This window comes from Chlamydotis macqueenii, chromosome 12 (genome assembly GCF_036417535.1).
Source record: "Chlamydotis macqueenii isolate bChlMac1 chromosome 12, bChlMac1.mat, whole genome shotgun sequence".
Classification (NCBI taxonomy): Eukaryota; Metazoa; Chordata; class Aves; order Otidiformes; family Otididae; genus Chlamydotis; species Chlamydotis macqueenii.
Window position 1 is genome coordinate 1412337 of NC_141567.1, and position 22754 is coordinate 1435090.

Consider the following 22754-nt stretch of genomic DNA (forward strand, 5'->3'; position numbering starts at 1 on the left):
TATTTCCTAATCAAATCCAACAGGCACAAACCCTATGGCGGCTGGAAGTTGTTGGGTTTGGGGCTTTGGGGTTGTTTTTTTTTTTTTTTGAGAGCATTTCATAACACAGTGGCCTAAAGTTCCTTAAAATAGAAATTAGATGTCACGAACACAACATCGTAAATATATGCTGTATGTGGATTAAACAGAAATCAGGACGCCAGCATCGACATGAAACACCATATAATTAACTCCTGAAATGGCATTTTAATGGTCTCTGCCCTTCCTCAACTTGGCAATAGCATGGATAATTACTCTCTTATTAGCTCTCTGCATCCTTCCCTCACATTCCCAGCTTGAAATGAAACAAAAACTCTTCTGTTGGAGTTTGCGTTGAAGAAGCCGTTTTAGAGGGATTACCCGTTGCTACAAGCAAGCTGGATTCCAGAAAAGGAGGCTTATTTGTTCACTTGAAGCCTATTTCTTTAGGTACCTAATACACACCTGCACCTTTTAAAAATCTATTTGAATTTCTTTACTAAGTTAGCTCAATAAAAGTAAATTTTATCACCCATTAAAATTTATGCCAACGCAATTTGAGCCTGCACGGTATTTTTTCCTGTAATCCTCTTGCTGGAGGCTCAATTTAATAAACAAAGGCAGCTCTAATAATTCAAATCTTACTTTCAAAGATGCGATGCGCCTGTCAGAAGCTTTCTGTAACGCACTCAGTACATCGCTTCAGTCTCTCTCCAAGGCTTTGCATACGTTTAAGCCGCGTCTTGCCTTTTGAATGCTGATAACTGCTGGATTTCTTTTCTCTTCTTTCAAGGATTAAACGCAACCACACGGGCGTTTTTATTAGTGCATCATGCACCATTAAATTGTCAGCTTGTCTTCCACGATTCTCTTTAAAAAAAATAAACACGCAGCCTTGAAAACATCTCTACAACAAAATACTCATTTTCTTGGCACTTATTTATAAACTGGAGCAAGCAAAGCCAAAATCCGGCCAGCAAAGGACCACGCGTATTTTCCTCTCAGCCGGGTCGCAGAAGATGAGAGCCAGTCCACACACCACATCTATTTTTAAAGACCGCGCAGTACGTTCACGTAACATCTACCAGAAAGCCCTTCGCTTGGCTCACCCAAGAGATTTATTTTCATTATTTAAGAGTTCACCCTGCTGCCTTCACGTGGGAAGGCGAGAACTCTGCCATTTTGCGCTCTGGTCACATGGGAACAATCCCAGAGAAGAAATACAAGTTTTTAAGAGGAGAAAGCAGTGGTATTTTCATATTTTCACCCGAGACAGTCCTCCATACACGAAGGACAGTGCCAACACACATGCTACGTGTCCCATGCCAAGAAGATGACAGCTTCGGATTCCCTGCAGCTACTTCTTAAGGGTGCTCTGGATTTTTAATACCTCCCTTAATTTTTGGCAATACTTCTATCTGAGAGTGAAATCGGCTTCTCTCAAACTCCAACCTACTGCCAAAGGTGCCCAAAATTTCCTTCAACGGGGCCGTGCCTTGGCACAGTTTTCCACCAGCCCTGCAGCCCCAACTTGAGAAAAAACAGCCAGCCCCACAGAAATTCAGTTCCTGCTCAAATCGAACCTGTCTAGAGGATTCTGCCCATAAAAATCTTTTACCTCGTGTCTCACAATCAAATTTTAAAAGTAATCAACATGTCCCTGCTAAGTCAGACATCTCAAACAAGACCCATTGTTGCACATTCCTTCTGTTTTTCAACATCAGCAGCAGAAATATCCCTGCATCTCTTCACCGAGGAGGATTCCTCTCTAAAAATACTGGTAAAATTCCAGAAGCCGTTGTAGTCCTGTTCAACAAACGCAGAGATCAGTGCTGGGCAAAGGTCCCCTTGCTCCCCGCTGTGCCTGGACGGGCAGGACCAGGCTGTTTTTTTACAACAGGTCAGCAGAGTATAAACAAGGAGCATCCTTGCAACAGCTTGGATGCAGTCAGGAGCGCCGATCTGGCCAAGTTATGTTGCTGTCAGCTCCAAGCTTGCGGAAAGAACAGCTGCAGAGCCTGGAAATAAACCCAGGAGATCGCCCGGAGGCTGAGCACAGAGCAGCCAAGCAGGTGCGTTACCCCCGTTTCTCTCGCACGACGCGAGGCGGCTCATGCGAACAGCTTGCAGTGGGGGCTAGAGGAGGGCATTGCTCCAACGGTGGAGAAATCCCCATGGGTTCCTTGGGAAGAGGGATGGAGATCTTGGCGCAGCCAGCTCCATGAGGACCACGGGAACCAGAGGGTGAGAGTACAGAAACCGGGCAGGAGATGGCACGAGCAAGACTTCACGTGGCCTCGAGGGATGGAGAGCAGCTATTTTTTGTTCGGAGGAGCCCAAAGCCACGATGGAAGCAGCAGCCCAGTAGGCACCTCAGTAGGCACCTCAGCAGAGAATCAGTTGACTTGCAGGTTGAAGGCAGAATTCACGTACGGACAGTTGCACACTCATCAAGAGCTTTTATGAATACCTGCATAAAATGAAGCATTTCTAACCATCAGCAGAGATGAGATTTTGCTCTCTGGTCCGAGCCACCTGCTTCGTTTCAAGCCTTGCTCTGCTCAGCTTCGCTTCTCCGAAGTCAGCTTCAGTGCTGAAAGCAAGCCTTGCATTCCTGGATATTTCTGAAATCACAGTGATTCCGGCACGGTTTGGTGAGTCACTAATACACGTACTGGGCGATTAGCAGCCTTTCCTTGCAGCCTGCCATTTCAGCACCACCCCAGCAGCGTTACCAGATAAGGCGTTAACAACCCGCGGGGTCTAAACACGGGCCGATGGCGACAGGCACGTGCCGGTTTCCAAAGGACAGAGCAAACGGCCAAGCACGCAGATTTTACACAATCAACTCCAAACTCCTGGATGAAGGTGAAATCCCATTGCTACATACAGGCTCACACCTTATTAAGCACTGCGGGAACGCAACACCCTAAACCACAGTTAAAGTATCAAGGAGTTGCTATGCTTTTTTTTTTTTTTTTTTTTTTTTTTTTTTACATAATGAAAGTTTCGACTGTAGACAAAGCTAACAGAGGGGACAGGCCAGAGAAACGTATAGAGAAGTACTCAGCCTCACCAGGAAGGAGTTGCAGTAGGAGAAGCAAGAGGATCTCGCCCTAAGGCTGTTCGGATACATCCCGAAGAGATGGTCCAAAACCAGTTTAACCAATTGTGTTTGTATTAATCTCATGAATCCACAAAATTAACATTTTCTCTTCATGCCCAGGTAGGAGGATTTTATCTCGTTTCTATTAAATGGAACGGTAAGACCTCATGTTTTACTTCTGTGATCTATAAAACAGAATTTGTTGTTTCCAGAGCCCAAGATTATTAAGAGAAAAAAAGAAAATCTCTACTCCACTTGCAGCTGTAGCACATTTCTGACACTGAGCCACATCTACAGGCACAGGCAGGACGCGCAATTCCTTCCCCGAGCTGCATTTTAACATTTTTCCCATCCGAGTGAGGAATCCAACGGGTTCGAGTTACACAGTTCGGATCAGGCATCTGGCACGGCCATAAACCCCAGGATCCCAATTCCTGCTCTCATCCACTGCCCGTTACCAACGCGGCTGCTCTAAACGCGTCCTGCCCATCCATCCAGACCGAGCCGGGTGCCTTTTCCACAGCCCAGCGTTCCTCTCGCCTCCCAGACACGCGGGACAGCGGTGCGGAGAGTTTGAAGAGCGACGTGGAAGCTGCAACCCGACGTCTCGGGTAGGACGCGAGGCCAGCGAGTTTACGGTTGCGTGCCAGCCGGCTCAAAGAGGGCGGGGGAGACGCACGCCCGGCAGCCGGCTCTCAGTGCACTGAACGCACCGCGTTTCACACTGACGTTTGCCGTTTATTAAGAGCGCTTTTCAATCTCAATAAGGTGGTTAAAGTGATCGCACCCAATTAACTGCTCAGTGGGAGGATGCCATTAATATTCACTGAACATTCAAAGCAGACATGGGATTCTTAATTGTCTGAACCCATATGTAACAAAGCTGCACTAGCACTGTACCACCCCCCCCCAAATTTTTGGAAAAAATAAAAAAATCAATATTCATTTCAGCAGTTGGTTTGGGTTCCATTCTGATTTTTGCCCATTTAAACACCAGTGTCCAGCTTTACCCAACTCCGTTCCTGGTGAGAAGGGAATTTTTGGTCCCACAGAAAGAGGAACCAGCCTGACACAGGCCCACGAGGTTGAACTGGACCAACCCAGGCGCTGCCTGTTGCGGAAAATCCCTCAACGTGAGCCGCCGAGGCAGGGCTCCTCTGCTGAACAGCGGCAGCACTGTGAGCTCCGCTCTCGCGGCTGCGCTGGTTCTACCTGCGTCTCGCCTTCCGTCCTCATCAGCTTCTCCCCATCGAGACAAACATTAAGTTTGCAACGCAGAATGGTGGAACAAAGATTTTTTTAAAAGCACGTCCCAAGAGAAATGATTGCAAATAGCAGGAGACTGAACTGTACTTGGATACCGAGGGGAGAGGGCCTGCGATGCACAGAAGGGATGTCGAACATCAGGCAGGGCCCGCTGCAAGCCGTAGACCAAACCTCATCGCTGGAGGAAGAGGAGCAAATGCCAGCAGAGGGCACTCGGATGCCAGGAGAGAACAAACCCACGGAGCGCAGGGCATGGGGATGGCTCAGCCAACACCTCCGTGGGCCGGGAGGGACGAGTTTGGCCTCTAGTCCTCAAGCAGCGGCAAACACAAGGCGTTGGATCCACGGTCTCGCTTCGGGCTCTCTTCCAGCCGCAGCAAAGCCCCTCTGCTGCCAGCTCCCCTTTCGAAGGGCCTCTGCCATCCCGTGCACGGGACCCGGGGTGGCAGCAAAGAGCGGAGAACAAGAAACCCCACTCCAGCCCCCGAGGAGCCCTTCCACTTTGGGAAACTGTTTGAGGGGAAACGTGCGCTACCGTCAGTCGTGCCAGCTGGGAAAATAAGGAGAAAGCAATGCCACAGCCAAGCCAAGCATCTCGTTAGGTATTTTTTAGGCTGTAACGTTTTGCAAAGTAGGCTTAAATCTTCTTGGCAAAGGGGACAACTTCGTAGCAGCAAAATACGAAACTCGCTGTCAAGCAGGCAGGGAACTTGATAACAGTCCTGTGAGTATTAAAATGCAGCGCATCACTAGTCGTATCGCGGCGAGATAACCTCCGCTTGCTCCAATGGAAGCGGAACACAAGGACTGAAACCAGCAGGACCAGTTTCAGTTGTAGCTACTTGGTGGGAGGGGGGAAATAAATATGTTTTACTGGTCAATGGTCCTGCTGGAGCAAGAAGCGTTTTACCACAGAGTTTTAGAGATGGTAATTTTAAAGTAGATGTCCCAGGAAGGATTAAGCCTGAAGTTACAGCACACATCTCCAGGCAAACGCAGCGAGGTCTGCGCCCCGGACTGTGCGCGGTACAAAACACGTGGGATGAGAACTGCGCACTATCCAACCCAGCCAGGGAAAATGCAAATGCTTATGTGCACCATAAAAGGGGGAATATTGATAGTCGTACCTTTTTCATTTACATCGGTTTAGAAACTTCTACGTAAGACAGGTTTTTAGCATCACACAGGTGGTTTGAAGGCAAAAATCAGAATGCGTGATTGACAAGAGTGTGCAAAAGCAGCCTTGCAAGCGCTACACCCCAGCAAACGCCAAGAGTAAACCCGACTGTCCCAGCTTGACACCCAGGTTTTCCAAGCACTGAAGAGATCAACTTCTGACCTCCTGATGCTGTGCCCTTTTTATACGCACAAGCGTCAGGAGATGAAGGAATTAAGTGTCAGAGAAACGCAGCATCACCTTACATCTTCTGAACATGAAAAACGGCCATCAGAACGTGGCGGTTCTGCAAGTGACCTGTAAGCTTTACTTTTTATGGCATTGGTGGCTTGGGAAAATGAAAAAAAAATATTTAGGTAAGAGACTTGAGAATTATATCTTTACAAAGGTGAGAACCTGATAAATCTCAGTCCTGCAAGAAAGCCAATTTCTGCAAATAGCTGAAAAACAATGTGTTACAATTACGCATTACTACCCAGCCCGCGGTGTCGTGGCAGCCCATTTGCATACCTATTGCTCTATAAATTTTACAGTCCCCAAACACCAACAACACTTTACTGTTACCGAACGCCGATGCCACGGCTCGCCTTTCTAAGAAAGCTCAGAACTGTGCAAAATCCTTTGTCTGAAGCACAACATCCGCTGCTGGTGTTTACTGGAATTCTCAGCTCTGTGGCCCAGTTGGCTTAGCTTAAGGATAAATTCACCCTCTATATATGTAATACTTCTGTAAGAGGAAGAGTTTAAGGACTAGATAGGTATTGTGACAGACCTTCTCCACATCGTCCCAAGAGGGGACATAACCCCCAGCCCAGAGCAGTAATAAGCCGCACATTCAGCGATAAAAAGCCTCCTATCGAAACACCCAGTGGAAACAAGACCCGTGACTATCGAGGAACGCATCTTGCGGACATTAAATCCAAAAGCACGCTTCTTCTCACCTCTCTCCATTCTCATCTCCCAGCAAGGTGCTGGTCCTGCTCCTACCAGTGAGCGTTCAGGGTTTTTGATACCGCGTGGCAAAAATGTGTTTGTGCACGCACGGGTTATTTTGATAGGAGGCAACTTCCTACCAGAGATAAACAAACTACAGACGGTTAAACATGAGGGCACGAGTGTACCCCCCTCTTTTTGTGCAGCATGATGTTATTCTGTATTTTATGCAAAGGAGTCCAAGTGTTGCATTAAGTTTTATATAATTCTTCACTTTTTGTGATCACATAACAGAAAAAGTTCTTTTAAAAGTCTAATTCTCAGTAGGCTTAATATGAACATTCTCCGAGAGTGCTGTTCGTGCTTAAAACCAGGCATTAAACAGCTAAAACATTTGATGTTTGGAAACAAAGTTACCCATCTGCCAAGGGTTTTGGAAGCATTACATACCACGAAAGATTTTCTGTTCTAAAACCATTCCATGTTAAAGAAAAATCTCAAGGCACGCGAAGCTTAAAGCTTAAAAATAATCCTTTCCACTTACTTCTAGCTCTCCCTTGCAAAAGCGTTTCTTTACTGTGAAGCACCAATTTTCTGTTGCGAACAGCCACCCATCGCATAAGATTGAGTATTTAGACCCACCTCACCTCTACAAAATAATGGCTTTTATAAATTAATCATAACACTTAAAAATAACTGACCTACTTTGCTTGGCCACCTAGGATTCACCGCGCGCGAGCATCCAAGCCACGAATCACTGCCGTGCCAACGGAAATGCGAAGGTACCGCGTACCAAGCTGAGATTTCATGGCAAGTTGCTGCCGTGCGCAGGCTCAGCTGCCTTCAAAACCCTTGCCAAGCCTCCCAGCCTGAAGGTCCGGCTCCCTCCATCACGTCTCCTCAAAGAGAAGCGCTGCGGTCCAACTGACCCCGGCATCGGTGGCCGGCTCCGACGCACCGCAGGTACTCGAAGCATCAGCTGCGGGGATTCCCTTCAGGGCAGCGATTTGCAGGAAGCTCGTTGTCTGCTGGGCACAGGTTTAAGCTGAGGGAAGCACTGAAAATCGTTTAAAAGAAGATAAACGCATCCCTTGGTTGCGGTGCGCCCATGAAGCCGGGGAGAGGCTCCCAAGCAGAGGGCGGAAGACCCAAGAGCAGTTGCTGGGAGGCAAGAAACAGGGCACCAAGAGTTTCCTCCAGCTGAAGGGCAGCGGTACATCTGAAAAACCACGCGCCGAGCGCTGGGCTGTGGCGGTGACCGAATTCTTACCCTTTCCTAATCCTAAAACCCTGCTGGCTTTAAGTTAGCACTAACATATGGCTGAGCGGGATGAAGCTGTTCCTCCCACCTACCCAAAAGCGAGGAGCTTTGCTGACGGCTTAGCTCCCTGGGAAATTCGGATTTTTCTGGAAGAATACTCAGTGCATGAAAAATAGAGCAAAACCCAGTAAGATGTGGAGGAAGGTGGCTGTCATGGTACGAAGCATGTGGATCTCCGACACCTCGGTTGTGGGACTGGCATATAATCAGGATTTTATCTGAATTCACCTTCCATATGGCAGCTCCAGTGCAAATTCATCATGTGGGCAAGGAAAAAGCCACTCAAAACCAGTTATAACTGGCAGAGGTGCACAACTCTATTTAAGAATAGATTAAAAACATCACAACAATTCCAATTACACTCAGCATCTTCCCTGCTCTTCCACAGATGTCTCATCCTTCATTTTCTTCATCTGTAGAGCAACCACAGTGCTGTTCAAGTTCTTCATTACATTTTTGTTATCAACCAGCAGAAAAACCTCGCAAGCCTAGGGAAAGCTATTTCCAGCAGTTCCTGTGGTTCGGATCGCTGCCCGTAGCCAGCGGCACCAAAGCGAGCCCCGGCCACGCACCCTGCCTGCGCGTGTATTTTCCCTTCCAGTTCAACCAGACGGTCCCAGAGCATCACCAAAATGCTTGTCTTCTTTGCAGTATGAAGTACGTGACCTATTTTGGTTTCTCAGCTACATGGAGAAAGAGCATACATTAAAAAATAAATAAATAAATAAAAATCAAGCCACGGTGAGAAAATGACTTCTCCCTTACTGCAGCAGAAGATGCTCTGATCTCATTCGTTGACATTTATCATTAGGAAGAGAGACATCTGAAAGCTCTATGAGGAGAGGAAAGCTTCTTAGGGTTTTTAAGAAAGCCTACATTAAACAGCAGGGATGGCAAGAGCCGATTAGTCCTTCAGCTCGAGATGCACAGTACAGGAAACACTGTTGTTTTTTAAAAAGAACTTAACAAAATCAGCTAAGACAATGTAACAGCAGCCTTCTGTATTCAACTTCGCATCCAGGTACCTTTGTAAGGAGAGCTTGATGAATAAACACGTCTTGAAGTCATAGTACAACTTGCCAAAAACCAAAGTTGACATGTTTTAACAGTGTATGTTAAAGAAAAATTTTCCTGCTTATCAGAAAGCAGAAGTGTAAACCAAACGGGCACAGACACACACAGACACAAAAGAAGTATTTTGAAAGGCCCCTCCACTTCAGACCACAAGCCAGAATCCTATTTTCAGAAGAGTACGTCAATTTGACGGAGGCTTCTGCAGGCGCATGACATCTTCTGCAAAGTCTTCAAACCATCGGCAACTCAACACATCCAGGTCAGCTCACTCAACTCTGCTTCGCCCACTCATGACAGCTGGTTGTGAATGCAAACCATGCTCTTGGATAGCTCAATAAACAATTTAACAATGCCTTTATCTGCTCAAATGCTGCTTAAAAGTAATCACGAGAAAGAAAATTAAGCCAGCAACCGCCCATTATTTCTTACACAGTCAAACAGTATCTAGCCATTTTGGGTAACATCAGACTAGACAAGGCAATCCTACTGCTTTTCGGGGAAAATACGAATGCAAACAAAAGTAAAATCAAATACTGTGTGAAGGTTACCTGGCTGGATATCCTTCAGGTCCATTTAAACAACCCAACTCTATCTAAAAACGTGACAAATACCACGAGTACTCAAAAGCTACCCGGCGATACCAACTTCCCTGGGTGAGGAAGCCTGCAGATCTGAATGCTCCAGGTGCTTCACGAGAACGTATCCCACCAAAAGCAACAAGAGTCGCCCTTGCAGGGCATGATTTTTAAAGATTATGTTCTTGCCACAGTTACCTTCGCAGCCTGGGTGGTGCTGAACGCTAACGTGCTGTTAAAGAAGCAGAGTAGGATGCATGGCTGATGTTTCAGCTGACAGAAACAATTTTTTATTTCTTCAAGTGGTTTGTTTTTTTTTTGCATGAATTAATTGGTGTCTTTTGGTATTGTTAAGAAGATTTCTATGGGAAAGTAAAATGTTAATTAAATATAACAACTGGTAAAATAAGCTCATTCTTTCATATTTAGAGTTCCCTTTTTCTACACAAGAAGGAAAACAGGAAGAACACTTCTTCAGGAAAACCACACCCAGGAAGAAATGGGGAAATCATTTCTCTTTCAGCATGGAAATCGAAGTTTAAGAGGAACAAAACTGCCTCTTCACACGCCAGACACACTTACTGAAAGTGAGGTTATGCATCGGTACCTCCAGGATTGGGAAGCGCAAATAAAGACCCCGAATTTTCCTCCAAGGGAAGCCCCACAGCCTCACCGGCTCTGGGAGCTCCTGATAAACGGCTTTTGTTCCAACTTTCTGGAATTTCCTGCATACCTTAATGCAATTAACAAGAGGAAAAGGAACGCACCAACATCCCGTTTCCCGCGCTGGACCAGCTCCGGGACGCTCCTACCAAACCTGCCCGCTCAGCAGGATTCTCCCTGCAACGCAGCCTGAACTAAACCCATGAGCACCCTACAACCTTACTGCTTCAGAAAATTCTGTGTTACGCTTTTTATTGTAATGGAAGAGTGGACGTAACACTCCTGAAAGAGCCGAGATGCAGTGCTCCAAAGTCTCTGTCTACAGGGCAGATATTGCACATGGGCATTCTCTGAACATCTTCATTCCCAGAAGTGCAACTTCAGACAACAATAAATTCTAGCTCCTGAAAACACGGCCAAACCAATTTATTTGTGATCAACAAGCTACATGTACTCAAGAGTCTGTAAATCAGATTTTATAAAGTGACACCAGCCAACCGGTTTTCCTATCAGGGAACCCCAGCTGATCTTTAACTGTAATAATACAGGCAATATAAATGAGGAAAAAAGAAAAGGTGGCATACTTGAGATAAGACACTAATTAAAAGCTCATTTCCTTTGGAATTAGCAGTGAGCTGTCTTTAGAAGGCTCTCATTACCATGCGTTTTATCTGTCACCTCCAATATTTCAAGTTCAATATTAACCTTTAAAACACAGCTCAGAAGCTATGCACAGTTTTGGAGTAAACTTGGCTAAACATTAGCTAGATCATTACAGAGTCCTTCCACCCTGCCGCAGGTTCGTGCACAGCTTCGCCCAGATCAAAAGCAAGCGCCACGGTTCACCTGCGGCTCTGGCGGCAAGGACGGCACAGAGTCCGGCGGCGAGGAGGGATTACCACACCAGCTCATCACGCACAGAGGACGTGCCACGTTCAGCGCCGTCAAGGGACCGCGAAGGAGCAGGAAGCAAAAAGGACGTCAAGAGGAGATGAGGTGAAAAAAACCAGAAGCAAAAACTGCAACTGTGGAGCACAGGGGGGAGTCAGGAAAATAGCGAGTGCGGACAGGAGCGCACATTTACATTTTGTGCTAGAAATGTTAAGTGAAGGTCCAGCGTAACGACACAAAAGCTACAGTTGCACCAGGCTCACTTGCACAAACAAATAGCAAAGAGTCCCCAGGTGCGAGCGTTTATTCCCCAGGTTTTATTTAGGAGCGTCAGAATTTTAGCCGTAAGAAAATCACAAAATGGCAATACTGTAAAAAAGGGGAAGATTTCCGACACTTTAGGGCTGCAGCACAAGGCCAAGTTGATGAGTCAACTCGCTTTGAAAACCAGCAGAAATGAGATCTGAAGAGTTTTGACTGCAGCTCATGAAAGCTAGTTCATTAAAAACATGCCCAACACCAAAGTAACCAGTTTCCGAAACACCGCAAGTCGATGCCTTTTAATCTTACGGCTCAATTAAACATTCAGAGAAAGAGAGCTACTTTAAACGTAACCTCAGTGAAATCCAACTTATCATTTCCTTTTCTCAGCGGAGGAGTAGAGACCCTGAGCAGAAAGAAAGAAAACCACTGAAGAGCTTTGGCAAGAAGAGCCCAAAGCAACAGTTTTGGTTATCACCTCCTCACGTTACAACAGCTCTGCAGGCAAGCATTGCCACGCCGGCTGAACGTTATTTTGGGGCGGGGCGGGTTTTTGGGTTTGTTTGGTTGTTTTTTTTTTTTTAAACACACTTTACCTATTTCAGACTGAAGCAGTCGCTTGTTCACCGCAGCATGTGCCGAGCCATCGACCAGCGCACCGCGTGTTTTTCCTCTGGAGCAGCACTATAGACTCAGTGTTACAAATGGGAGCACTATTGTTAAGGAATCAATTGGACAATGAAGGAGCGAAGGACACTTGTCTTACAGAAAATTACTGTCAAATGCTGCCAGGCCCAGCTTCCCCTCTTTCTGGGCCACCAGCCAGATACTAATCATTTCAGGTCCCTGCTAATTTTTAGCTGTGTAACACGCTGCGTGGTACAAACGCAGCAGCTTCGTCCAGGTGGTGCTTTAGGACACTTCCATTGATTATTAAAAAAGAAGAAACTGCTGCTATCCCAAATGTAGACAGCGACATTATCACCCAGCGAAAGGCTAAAGGACTTCCCAGGGCAACACCTGAAGGGACACGAGCCAGTATCTCCTTATTAAAACAAGATCTCCTACCTTTTTAGGCCACAAAGTCAAAAGCCGTTCCCCAAGCTGGGCAGACAAAACAATCCTGAAAGTTATGCCTTATCTTGGTAAGGAGGGAATTCACTTTTTTAAAAAGGTCCAAAGAGCACCTGGATAATTGAGACGCCTTTGACCTCCATTATATTCATCGATCACAAACCGTATCAGAAGAGCTGGCGGGTCACTGAAGTGCAAACAATGTCTCTGAACAAACAGGGTGCAATATTTCACCTGGATTTCACAACTGCGCCAAAGAACACCTCAGCAGGGCACGACGCCCCTACAGATACATTAAATATTGTTAGGGCTTGTTACAACCGGCCGAGCCTAGAAGCACGTAACGTCCTTCAAAACCTTCCTTGCTCAGCCAGCTCTGACTAGGGGAACTATTCACTACTGGCAACTCCTGTGTCTAATGGAACAAGCCAAAAGGCTCAAGATCCCGATAGCGGGGAAAAAAAAACCCCAAAACACAATCCCCAAACCCCACACTTTTTCTGTCTGAGGTACTGCTTTCCCCTGAAGGCAATAAGCATCCCGTGGAAGAACTGGAGGATCACACTCCTGAATGCACACTGATCCTCTTCAGCTGCCTGGGAAACCGAGAGGTATTTGCCTGTGCAACGTTCAAATTTTGCTTAAAAGGCAGAATATATTAGCTAAAACTTTGCATCACAGTACTATCATGCATCCTTCTTATGCTTCTCAAAATGGGCAAAAGCAGAACAGCCCACAGACGCTCAAACCGCCCTGCAGCTACAGCATAAGCACATCTCATTTGTGTTCTCGTGACTTTGCCTTATAACAAAGTGCCTTAAATCTCCTTCGTTACGAGAAATCTTCCACAATCTCACGTGCAAGCTCTCTCGCAGCTGGTCTGCATGCTGTATTTTGAAAGAAACCAAAGTGCATGCGATCCTGGAGCGTACTGTCCCCGTTAGCCAAGTACTCACCTGCACTCATTCTAGCTCTTACAAAACACCTGGGCATTATTTTACTTCCCCCCTTCCCAGAGAGCGTGTTCATGAGGTTTTTCTCCTCTTCACATCATTCAAGTGAGCATGAATGCCAGAAACAAAGCAAAACGAGCAAAACAAAGAGCACATGTAGGGCAATTAAGTCCCATTAAAGAGGGTGACTGTTCCCACATTAACATACCTCCAGCACAAGAAAAGCTTAGCTGCAGCCTTCCTAACAAAGCCGATTTCACCGTGTTACACCTGCTACAGCGCGCACTTGAAGCACGTAGTGATCCCTCACGTACATAGGTTTACAGGTGGCTGCTACTCCACCGATTCCAGCAAGGGGAAACCCGCTGTTTGCTGGTACAGAAGCAGTTTCAGAGCTTGCTTTGACAAAGTCTGACACACCTTAAGTTCCCAGTGAAAAACTAAATAAGAAAATATTCTGAGTTGAGTTTAGCTTTACGAATGCCTGACCAAGCGTCCCAGCCTTACCGCGAGCGCCTTCTTGTCGTTTTTGTTACCCCTCGACACCTCAGGTGCAGACAGAAACGCACGCGAAACGCCTTGACGGAGCAGAAGAGCACCCACACCTCAGCGGGGACAACCCAGCAGCCGACCGGGCCACTGCAGCGTTTTCCCTAGGTATAGATCCAGAAACGCTGCCCGAGCAGCGCCTGTCATTCTCTGCTGGGGGCCGACCTCTGAAAATACTCACCCTCCTCTCGCCTAGCAGAAGCTGGGTCACACGATGTGATTAAACACAATTCCTTGTTATCCTCCAAGCCTATCGCACCCAAACCACGCCGCATCTCCCCAGGAACACCCCCGTGAGGCTGCTGAGGCGAAGGAGGCAGCTTTGCCTCCCCCCGAGGTAACACACAGGGTGTTCTGCCGGGACGAGAAGGCCTCAGTTAGCGCAATTACTCCTTCTAGAGTTTGGTTCACCTTGAATTGGAGGTTTTTCCAGGCAGGACTCACAGCGCTGGAATCCACCTGATGGAAAATAAAGGGCTCCTCTGGAAAATAAAGGGCTCCTCCGCCTACTCCTGCAAACCACAGCCCGTATCCCTACGTTTTCCGTACCCAGCTCCGACAGAAATCCCAAACCTCCCAACTCGGGCCGAGCACACCCGGGGCACCAACACCACGGGGCGAGGCCGGCTGTCCCCGGCTCCCTCCCCAGCCCACCCGAGCGGCCCCGGAGCCGCTGGATGACACGGCCGGCTGCTCAGAGAGCCCCGAGCCTGCCGCGACCGGGGACCCGCTGAGGGAACAGGCGGCCGCGGGGGGCCCGCCTGGGGCTGAGGAAGGGGCGCGGGGCCGCGGCTCCTCCGGAGGGGCTGAGGGAGGCCTGCCCGGGGGGATAGGGGACCCCCGCAGGGCGGAGGAGGCGCGGCCGGCGGCACCGAGCGGCGGGAGGAGAGGCCGGGCCGGTCCCTACCTGCGGGGGCGCGGGCCTCGCTGGCGGCGGAACCCCAGCGCCGGGGAGGCGGGGGCGCACGGAGGGGCCGCGCAGCGCTCCGCCTTCCCGCCGCGCCGCCAATGGGAGAGCGGGGGGCGGAGCGAAGGGGAGGTCCTAGCCAATGGGAGCGCGCGGCGCGGGACGCGCGGCGCGCCGTGACAGCAGGCGCCGGCGGGCGGGAGGGGCCGCGGCACCGGGGACACCGGCCCCACGGCGGGGCCGCTCCCGCCCCTCCCATCCAGCCGGCGGGCAGCCCCTCCGCCGCCCCCGCTCCGCCTCCCCGCAGCCACGGTTTCACCCCACCCCACCACCTTACCTGCGCCGTGCCGCCGACATGGGTGGCGGGCGGGGCCTAGCGGGGAGCGGCCGCGGCGGAACCCCAGCACCGGGGGCGGGAGGCGCGCGCGGAGGGGCGGGGCCGGGCCGCCCGCTCTCCCCCGCCCCTACTTCCCGCGAGAACGGCGAGGGTGGGCGTGGCCTGCCGGCGGCCAATGGGATGCGCGGGGCCGAGGGGGCGGGTCCTCAGAGCGGGAGGGCGTTGGCTATTGGCTACGCGGCGCCCCGCCCCTTGGCGTGCGGCGGGCTCTGCGTGTGAGCTACCTCGGGTGGGTTTTGGGTTTTTATTTAAACTAAAATAACCTGTGAGGGGATTTTTAAATTAAAACCATCGCTTTAACCCTTTGCTGTAACGTTAGATGGTGTGTTAGCGTCTGCGCCGCCGCCCTTCGTGTTCCTGGAGCTGTATAAGGCCGAGATACCCCAATCCCAGAAATAAAAACTCAGAAATAAAAATTCCAGCAATAAAAACTTCAGAAATAAATAAAACCCCTAGAAATAAAAACTCCAGAAATAAAAACCCTAGGAATAAGAGCTCCAGAAAGAGAAACTCCAGAAATAAAAATTCTAGAAAGAAAAACTCCAGAGATAAAATCTCCATAAATAAAAATTCCAGAAATAAAACTCAGAAATAAAAACCCCGGAGGTAAAACCCCACCCCAGCGCAGGGGCCAGGCGCCGAGTTTCCGTTTAGCCGCTATTTTATCTGTGACCCGCAGCTGCCGCGGAGCTGCTGCGCCCAGTGCGCGCGGCCTGGCCCGTCGCAGGCCTGGGCCCCGCCCGGCTGCGTCTGCACGCCCTTGCACGCCCTTGCACGCCCTTGCACGCCGCTCCTTGCACGCCCTTGCACGCCCTTGCACGCCGCTCCTTGCACGCCCTTGCACACCCTTGCACGCCGCTCCTTGCACGCCCTTGCACGCCCTTGCACACCCTTGCACGCCGCTCCTTGCACGCTGCCCCCGTTTGGGCGCCCCTGCCCTCTCCGCTCACAGCAGCCATTTTGCCGCCCCGCTCCCCTTCCCCTGCACCCGCGGCAGCCCCCTGGGTTGGTTTGCCCCAAATCTCAGCTGCTGGCCCCCAAAAAGCCTTTCACCCGGCACTGGTCTGATCTCGGAGCTGGGGGGACGAAGGGGTTTGGAGGATGAGCAGGGGGCCCTTCGCGTGTCCCTGCCAGCCCGGTTTGTGCAGGGGTTGGCTGGGGGGTTCCCCAGCTCCGGGTCTGTTACACCACTACGGACGGAAACCCAGGGTTGGGAGCTCCGGCTGGAGGTGGTGGCCTGACCTTGGCTGATTTTCAATTAACCGAGTCAGAGGACACTCAGTGAGCGTCTTAATTGCAGCCTTCCAGTGCCTGAAGGGGGCTACAGGAAAGATGGGGAAAAGCTCTTCAGCAGGGCCTGGTGTGATGGGACAAGGGCTCATGGTTTTAAAACAGAGGGAGGCAGATTCAGATTGGATATTAGGAAAAAAATTTTTCCACTGAGGGTGGTGGGGCACCCAGAGAGGTGGTGGATGCCCCATCCCTGGAAACATTCCAGGCCAGGTTGGCCGGGCTCTGAGCAGCCTGATCTGGTTGGAGATGTCCCTGCCAAGGGCAGGAACGGGATGAGCTTTAACGTCCCTCCCAACCCAAACCCTTCTGTGATTCTGGTGGCTTTGCAAAGCAGGAACACCTTTTAAAGAATTATTCTTTTAGCTTGGCCCAAGGATTGTTTCCATGGCAATAAACACACGTACACACCCCACTCCTTTGTCTAAGTCTTGTTTGTCACACACCATGAAAACAAAATCACAGGGTGAAATGCACAGAGATTTTAAGATAATGAAAGGTTATTGCCTTCCGCTGTTCCTCTCTGTGCGCAGAGGGAGCGTGCGCCCGCAGCCAGCCGCCCTGGGAAATTTCCATTGCAAACGAGTTCAAAATCCCACCGGTGCTTTTACATTTATGAAACAGGTCGAGCAGAATACATCTTTCTGCTTTCAGGTGAGAAGTTTTTGAAGTGCTGTACGGGATGTGTCATTAAACGATAAAAAAATTGACAGTTTCCTTCAATAAAACGCAAAAGTACAAGTAAGGTGCCCGGGTAACACTCTGCGGCCCCTTTCCGCTTGCGTGATGGCACGTTGGCTACCCTGGCTTATCCGAGTGCCGTTAGGAGTCCATCCAAAAGCAAATACTGTCCTCAAAGCACACTGTGAAGAAATATCGCCGGTGCTCTCGTTCCAGCACGGGATAAGGGACTTCAGCAGAGCGCCCGTCGACCATAATGCATTCAGCTGGAGCTTAAAAGAGGCGGTTCGCGTGCTAGCGTAGAAACATTTACATTGCGATTATTATCTTCTCCAGATTAGCTGCTCTGCCCTGTCTGCAAAATCCTTTCTTTCCGCCAGCCCCACACCAAGCTCGGTTATTCTCCGTCCAGCCTCCCGCGCCGGGCTCTAAGCCGATGATTCATGTGTTAATATGTGGTTGTTAGACGACTCCTCTCCCTCCACTGCTGCTATCTGTCTCTGGCAATGGAAGGAGGAAATGAATTCTTAAAACCTCGGGAACAAACAGTCCGTGCGCGGAGATCAATCCTGCTCCCGCTGACGTCAGTGGAAACGTTTCCGCCGGCTTCGACAGGGGCAGGATTCGCCCTATCTATCAGACGTTAGTTGGATTTATAACCTGCGTGGCTGAAGGGGGAAAGCTGTGTCTGTTAAAAATAACTCGTGCGAATTAAGTGGCTGTCGATGGCATTTCTCTTTCAGGGGGAAATACAACTTTTGGGGCTGTTGGCTGTGAAGGGGGGGCTGCACCTGGAGCATCCCAGCCCCGCTCAGCTACTGTCCCTGCTGAGACCCCCGGCTCTTCAAACGGGGCTGTAACGAGTTACTGGTCTTTAATTAACTCCTCCGTCTTATCCATCTCCCCTCCCGAAAGCTGGGCAGGGGGGCAGCGGGGGAAGCTAATGGCTATGGCAGAGCCTCACCGCCGTGGGACAGTCCCCGACCCTCCTCTGCAGGGAATCACCCGCTTCCAAACCATTTTTTAGTGCCCAAAAATAAGAACTGAATTTTGTGCCGGACTCTGCACTGCAGCCACACGCATTGGAGCGGTCGCGCTGGGCATCAGCGGAAGGAGAAGCCCCAAATATCCTCGCCTTCGCACGGTGCTGGGGACAAACGCCGCCCCACGTCCCGCTGGCGATTGGGGTGGAAACGGCAACAGAGGGAGCACAAAAAGGCACCAGTGCCCTTCCAACGCCACCAGCCCCACCTCGCCCCGTGGGCCGTCCGCATCCCCGGCACCCCGTGCTCCGCAGCCCCCGGCTCCATCAGTTTGGGACCGGTTGTGCTGGGGACGGTAGGGGCAGGGCACGTCCCCTCCCTGTGCAAAATTTCACAGCCAAACCCCCAGCTCTGGAGCATCTCCTTCCCCTGCCCCGCAGGCCGGGGGAACACAAAGACCCTAAAATCACCACCAGGTCCATCGTTTCCCTAATTAGAAGCCACCACCTAATGAGATGTCCTCCAAGCCAAATATTAGGAGTCGCATAATAATTATATCGATGAAATCAACAACGATTTAACAGCAAAGGTTAATTACATTTATTTAAAAATCTGATAGACAAAACAATGCTCGAACAGTTGGGCAGACTAATTGAAAGCTGATGTTGCTCCTAAATTGAATTTCAAATGAATTTTACATCCATAGTTCATTCTGCTAATTTCATTCCCTGTATCCTGTAATTTGTTGGCAGTGATTGATTACTTAAGTGAATAATATCTGTGTCCCAGGGCCACTTAGTAATAAAGTACGCCAAGAGTGATCACGCTGCTAATAAATACGGTTTCTGCAGGGTTTCCCCCCCTGCCTGGGTTTCGGAGGAGCAGGGACGTGGCGCTGGGGAGCAGAGGCCTTTCGGCAGCCGTCAGCTCCAATTTTAGGTTCTTCTTCTCAACAGGTCGCAAAAACCTTCTCGTGGGTGGCAGCTGCCGCTCGCAGCCCTCCAGCAGCACTGAGATGCGGCTGCACTTCGTTGTCTCTCAAATCCTCGTTTCGATTTGTCAGCAGATGAAAATTTATACGTTGGGGGTTTGTCAGGGAACATTCTGCACGCGATAGTCTGTGCAAGAGAGCCCAGGTGCCCTCACCCGACCCGAAACCCCGCGCCGAGCCCCGGTCCGGCACCCCCGACACCCCAATCCCATGTAGCCGAGGCTGAGCCGTCGCTCGGAGCCCCAGCAGCCGCAGCGACGGCCGGGGGTGACGGCAGCGGAGCCCCAGCAAACGCCGCTGCCTCTTCCCCGCATCTTTGAAGCTTCCGCTGCTGCAAGATGAATGCAATTATATCTTAATAAAATTTTAATATGCACTTTGCATCCCACCAACAATTAGCTGTTGCTAGGCTACCGCCGGAGTGTAATCACAATAACGAAGCCGGCCAAGGGAAGGCATTAATCAGGAGGCGTCTCGTTAGCCAGCCTCACCCCCTGCCTCCTCAGCTCCTGATTCAGAGCCTCCTGTTGCTTTACCGGGAAAAACAACCCCGAAACGAAGCCACCCCGGGTTTGGAGGGAGCAGCCCCTCTCCGGGCACCGTTTCTCATCCCGGCTGTGGCTTGGTTTGGCCAAGGAGCTGCCTGCACCCCACTGCTCCGGCCCCGCGCCCCCTCCAGCACCGAAACCCCGTGAGCAGCAGCAATGGCCCCCTACCACCCCAACTTTCACATCTTTTAATCATTTATTCCTCGGAGCCGAAGGAAACATCCGGCAAACCGGAGGCGCGGGGGGAAAACGGCAGCTGCCGGAGCTTCTGCGGATGGAAGGGGAAGGAATTCATTAATTTTTCATCGCCGCGGCCGGGACGCGAGCTGCTCAGTGTTCATCATGTCAGCAGCGACCTTGACGTTGCCTCCGTCCCCTCCGGGAGAGCGTTTCTTCGCGATCTGCCGAGCGCCGGCCTGCCGCCCGCGGTGGGAAACACCCCGGGGTGGGAGCCACTGGGGACCACTGCGGGCAGGAGCAGGCAGCTGAAAGCCTGCAAGGTGCTGGCATGCACCGGGGGCACACCGGCGCTTTCCTCGAAAGGGAAAAATAAAAACCAAAGCCCACCCGGCTTGCAAGACCCTCCCAGCCTTCGAAAGCACGGCTGCGTGCTTCCCATCAGGGTGGCCTCCCTTTGTCTCGGGTGTTTTGTGTGATTTTCTCCCCCAAATCCCTCTGCTCTGGCCGCCCTGGTGCCACGATGCTCAAAAAGAACTGAATTCACTTCATTTTTTTTTCTTTAGGAGATGCTGCAAGCATCCAAGCGCTTCGGCACGCTGCAGTTCAGCGGGGACGCGGAATGAACATGATGATCCGCAGACGCATCATGACTCATTCTGTTTGTAATTGCTGCGAAAGGTGGGGAGAGCGGGGAGATGTAATTAACTCTTCTTTATGATTGAGATGAGCGTGTTTTCCTCGGCCACGTGACGCTGCCACATTTTATTTTTTTTTTCCTGGTGTCTTTGGCGGTGTGGAAGCGTAGCTGTACGCACGTGAATGGAGTCAATCCGGGACGGACACCCCTAGAACGCCGTAGCTCCGCATGCAAGGCGGGTGTTTATTTCCCCGCAAGCCCCGGGAGGCTGCGGCCGTCCTGATTTTCCCTGGGATGCAGCGAGCAGGATTTTGCCTCCTCCCCCGATTGAAACAGCCCCGGCGATGCTGGCAAAGGGGGGCCCTGCTCCGTGCCCCAGGGGTCAGCCCATGGGTTTGGGGTGACATCCAGGCTCCATTTCGCAGCACGGATCTCTTGCAGAGACCCCGAGGGGGTTTGGTTTCTTCCACCGAAGCTTGGAAAGGACAGGGAGGTTGCTCCCCTGCGCAACAGGGAGCGCAGAGCTGAGGGGACGCTTTGCAGAGCGAGCTGAAGCTGGACAGAGCGTCGGCAGAGGGCTGCGGTGGGATGAAGAGGGGAGCGGAGCCCCTCTCCCACGCTGACACCCCCAGAGGAGCTCCGGCCGGTGAGCCGCCCTCCGTCCCCGTCCTGCCGCTGATCGAGGAGGCGAGGAGCCCTCGACAGCCGGGCTTGAGAAAAATTGATGCTGGGCTTTGGGATCTTCCCCTTGCGCTGCGTGTTCCCGGGGCGGCGAGAGCTCACATCCATCGCGCGTCAGCCCTGGACGTAACCCAGAGGAGGTCATTACCCAGCCCGGCTGTCGCGCTGTCTGAAGCAGATTCAGAGTTTGTGTCACAGCCCCACATCAGATGGTTTACCCTCCACATTTCACCGTATTGCTGGAGCCGGTTGTGCGGCCCAGCTCCTCGCCGATTTAGGCTCCGTGACAAGGCCGGTGCTCCCCGTCCCACCATCCCGGGGGCTCCAGGACGAGGCCGGCGCAGCGAGCTGAGCGTGTGGCACAGCGAGACTCTGGCTGGGCGCTCGGAGCCTTCAGGGGCGCGGGTCCCCCGGCACCCTCGGTGCGCCTCGCCGGGCTGCGGGATGGCCGGAGCGCCACGTGCCGGCAGCTCCTCTGGCTCTGGGTTGGACTTCGCTTTCCCTGCCGGCGACTTTGCCATCAGACGAGCGTCCCATCTACGTTAATCTTTCTGTTTTATTTTTTTTTAATGTAAAAGCATCAGCGTGTTGCGAGCAGGCCATGTAACTCAGCCTCACGCCAGCGTTTATTTTGAACAGCAATGGGTCCCCGCGGGGGCATCCCCACACCTTGGGGTCCAGCGTTTGGGACGTGGCCCTGTCCCACCAGCCATCCCATTTGGCACCACCAAAATAATCTGTTTTCCTGGTGCCGAAAGAGGCGAAACCCCTTCCGCGCTGCAAACCGGGGCTGGGGTGGGACAGGGCGAAGGGGAACGCTGGATTATTTGTCTTTGCGGAAAAATGTCGGTTGCATTTTGGAAAGGAGCGGCCGGAGCTGCTGAGGCTGCCCCGGGGCGGGCAGGGGGCTGTGGCAGGGCTGGGGGGGCCAGGCCAGCGCAGCCCCGGCCTTGGGTGACCGGTACGGCCCCGGTTACCGAGTCTGCAGTGCCCTCCTGTGGGCACCGCTCCCCGGCGGGACCCCGGGCCTGCGAGCTGCTGCGGGACCCCAGCCCCGCCACCCCAAAGTGATGCAGGACCCCATCCCCTTCACCCCAAGGTGGTACAGGACCCCATCCCCTCCACCCCAAGGTGACGCAGGACCCATCCCCTTCACCCCAAGGTGATACAGGACCCCATCCCCTCCACCCCAAGGTGACGCAGGACCCCATCCCCTCCACCCCAAGGTGACGCAGGACCCATCCCCTCCACCCCAAGGTGGTACAGGACCCCATCCCCTCCACCCCAAGGTGACGCAGGACCCCATCCCCTCCACCCCAAGGTGACGCAGGACCCCATCCCCTCCACCCCAAGATGGTACAGGACCCCATCCCCTCCACCCCAAAGTGATGCAGGACCCCATCCCCTCCACCCCAAGGTGGTACAGGACCCCTCCCCTCCACCCCAAAGCCCCATGGCCCAGCCCAGCCCCTTCCCCTCCCTGTCCCGTGCTCTCTGTGCATCCCACCCTCCCCAGCCCTGACCGGGCACAGGCAGCGCAGCCGGATCTGGCTGCCAGAGCCCGTCACCCCGCGTCAGGGCGGGCAGGGAGGCAAGGG

At 51.7% G+C, this 22754-nt stretch overlaps 1 protein-coding gene across 4 annotated transcripts in view; it reads right to left on the reverse strand.

Moving 5' to 3' along the window:
* GLCE (glucuronic acid epimerase) overlaps nt 1-15211 on the reverse strand; it is a 52573-nt gene extending 37362 nt beyond the window's left edge. Inside the window, exon 1 of one of the 4 annotated variants that reach the window (XM_086757209.1) lies at nt 15106-15211. Coding sequence is in view for 1 of the 4 variants with exons in the window: in XM_086757208.1 (XP_086613334.1) it covers nt 15106-15125 (20 nt within the window). In the remaining 3 variants the exon portion in view is untranslated. Of the gene's footprint in view, nt 1-663; nt 749-14768; nt 14808-15105 lie in introns of those variants that run through there. The other 3 variants (XM_086757208.1, XM_086757210.1, XM_086757211.1) reach the window with 3 other exon arrangements.
* Between the last annotated feature and the right edge of the window lie 7543 nt (nt 15212-22754).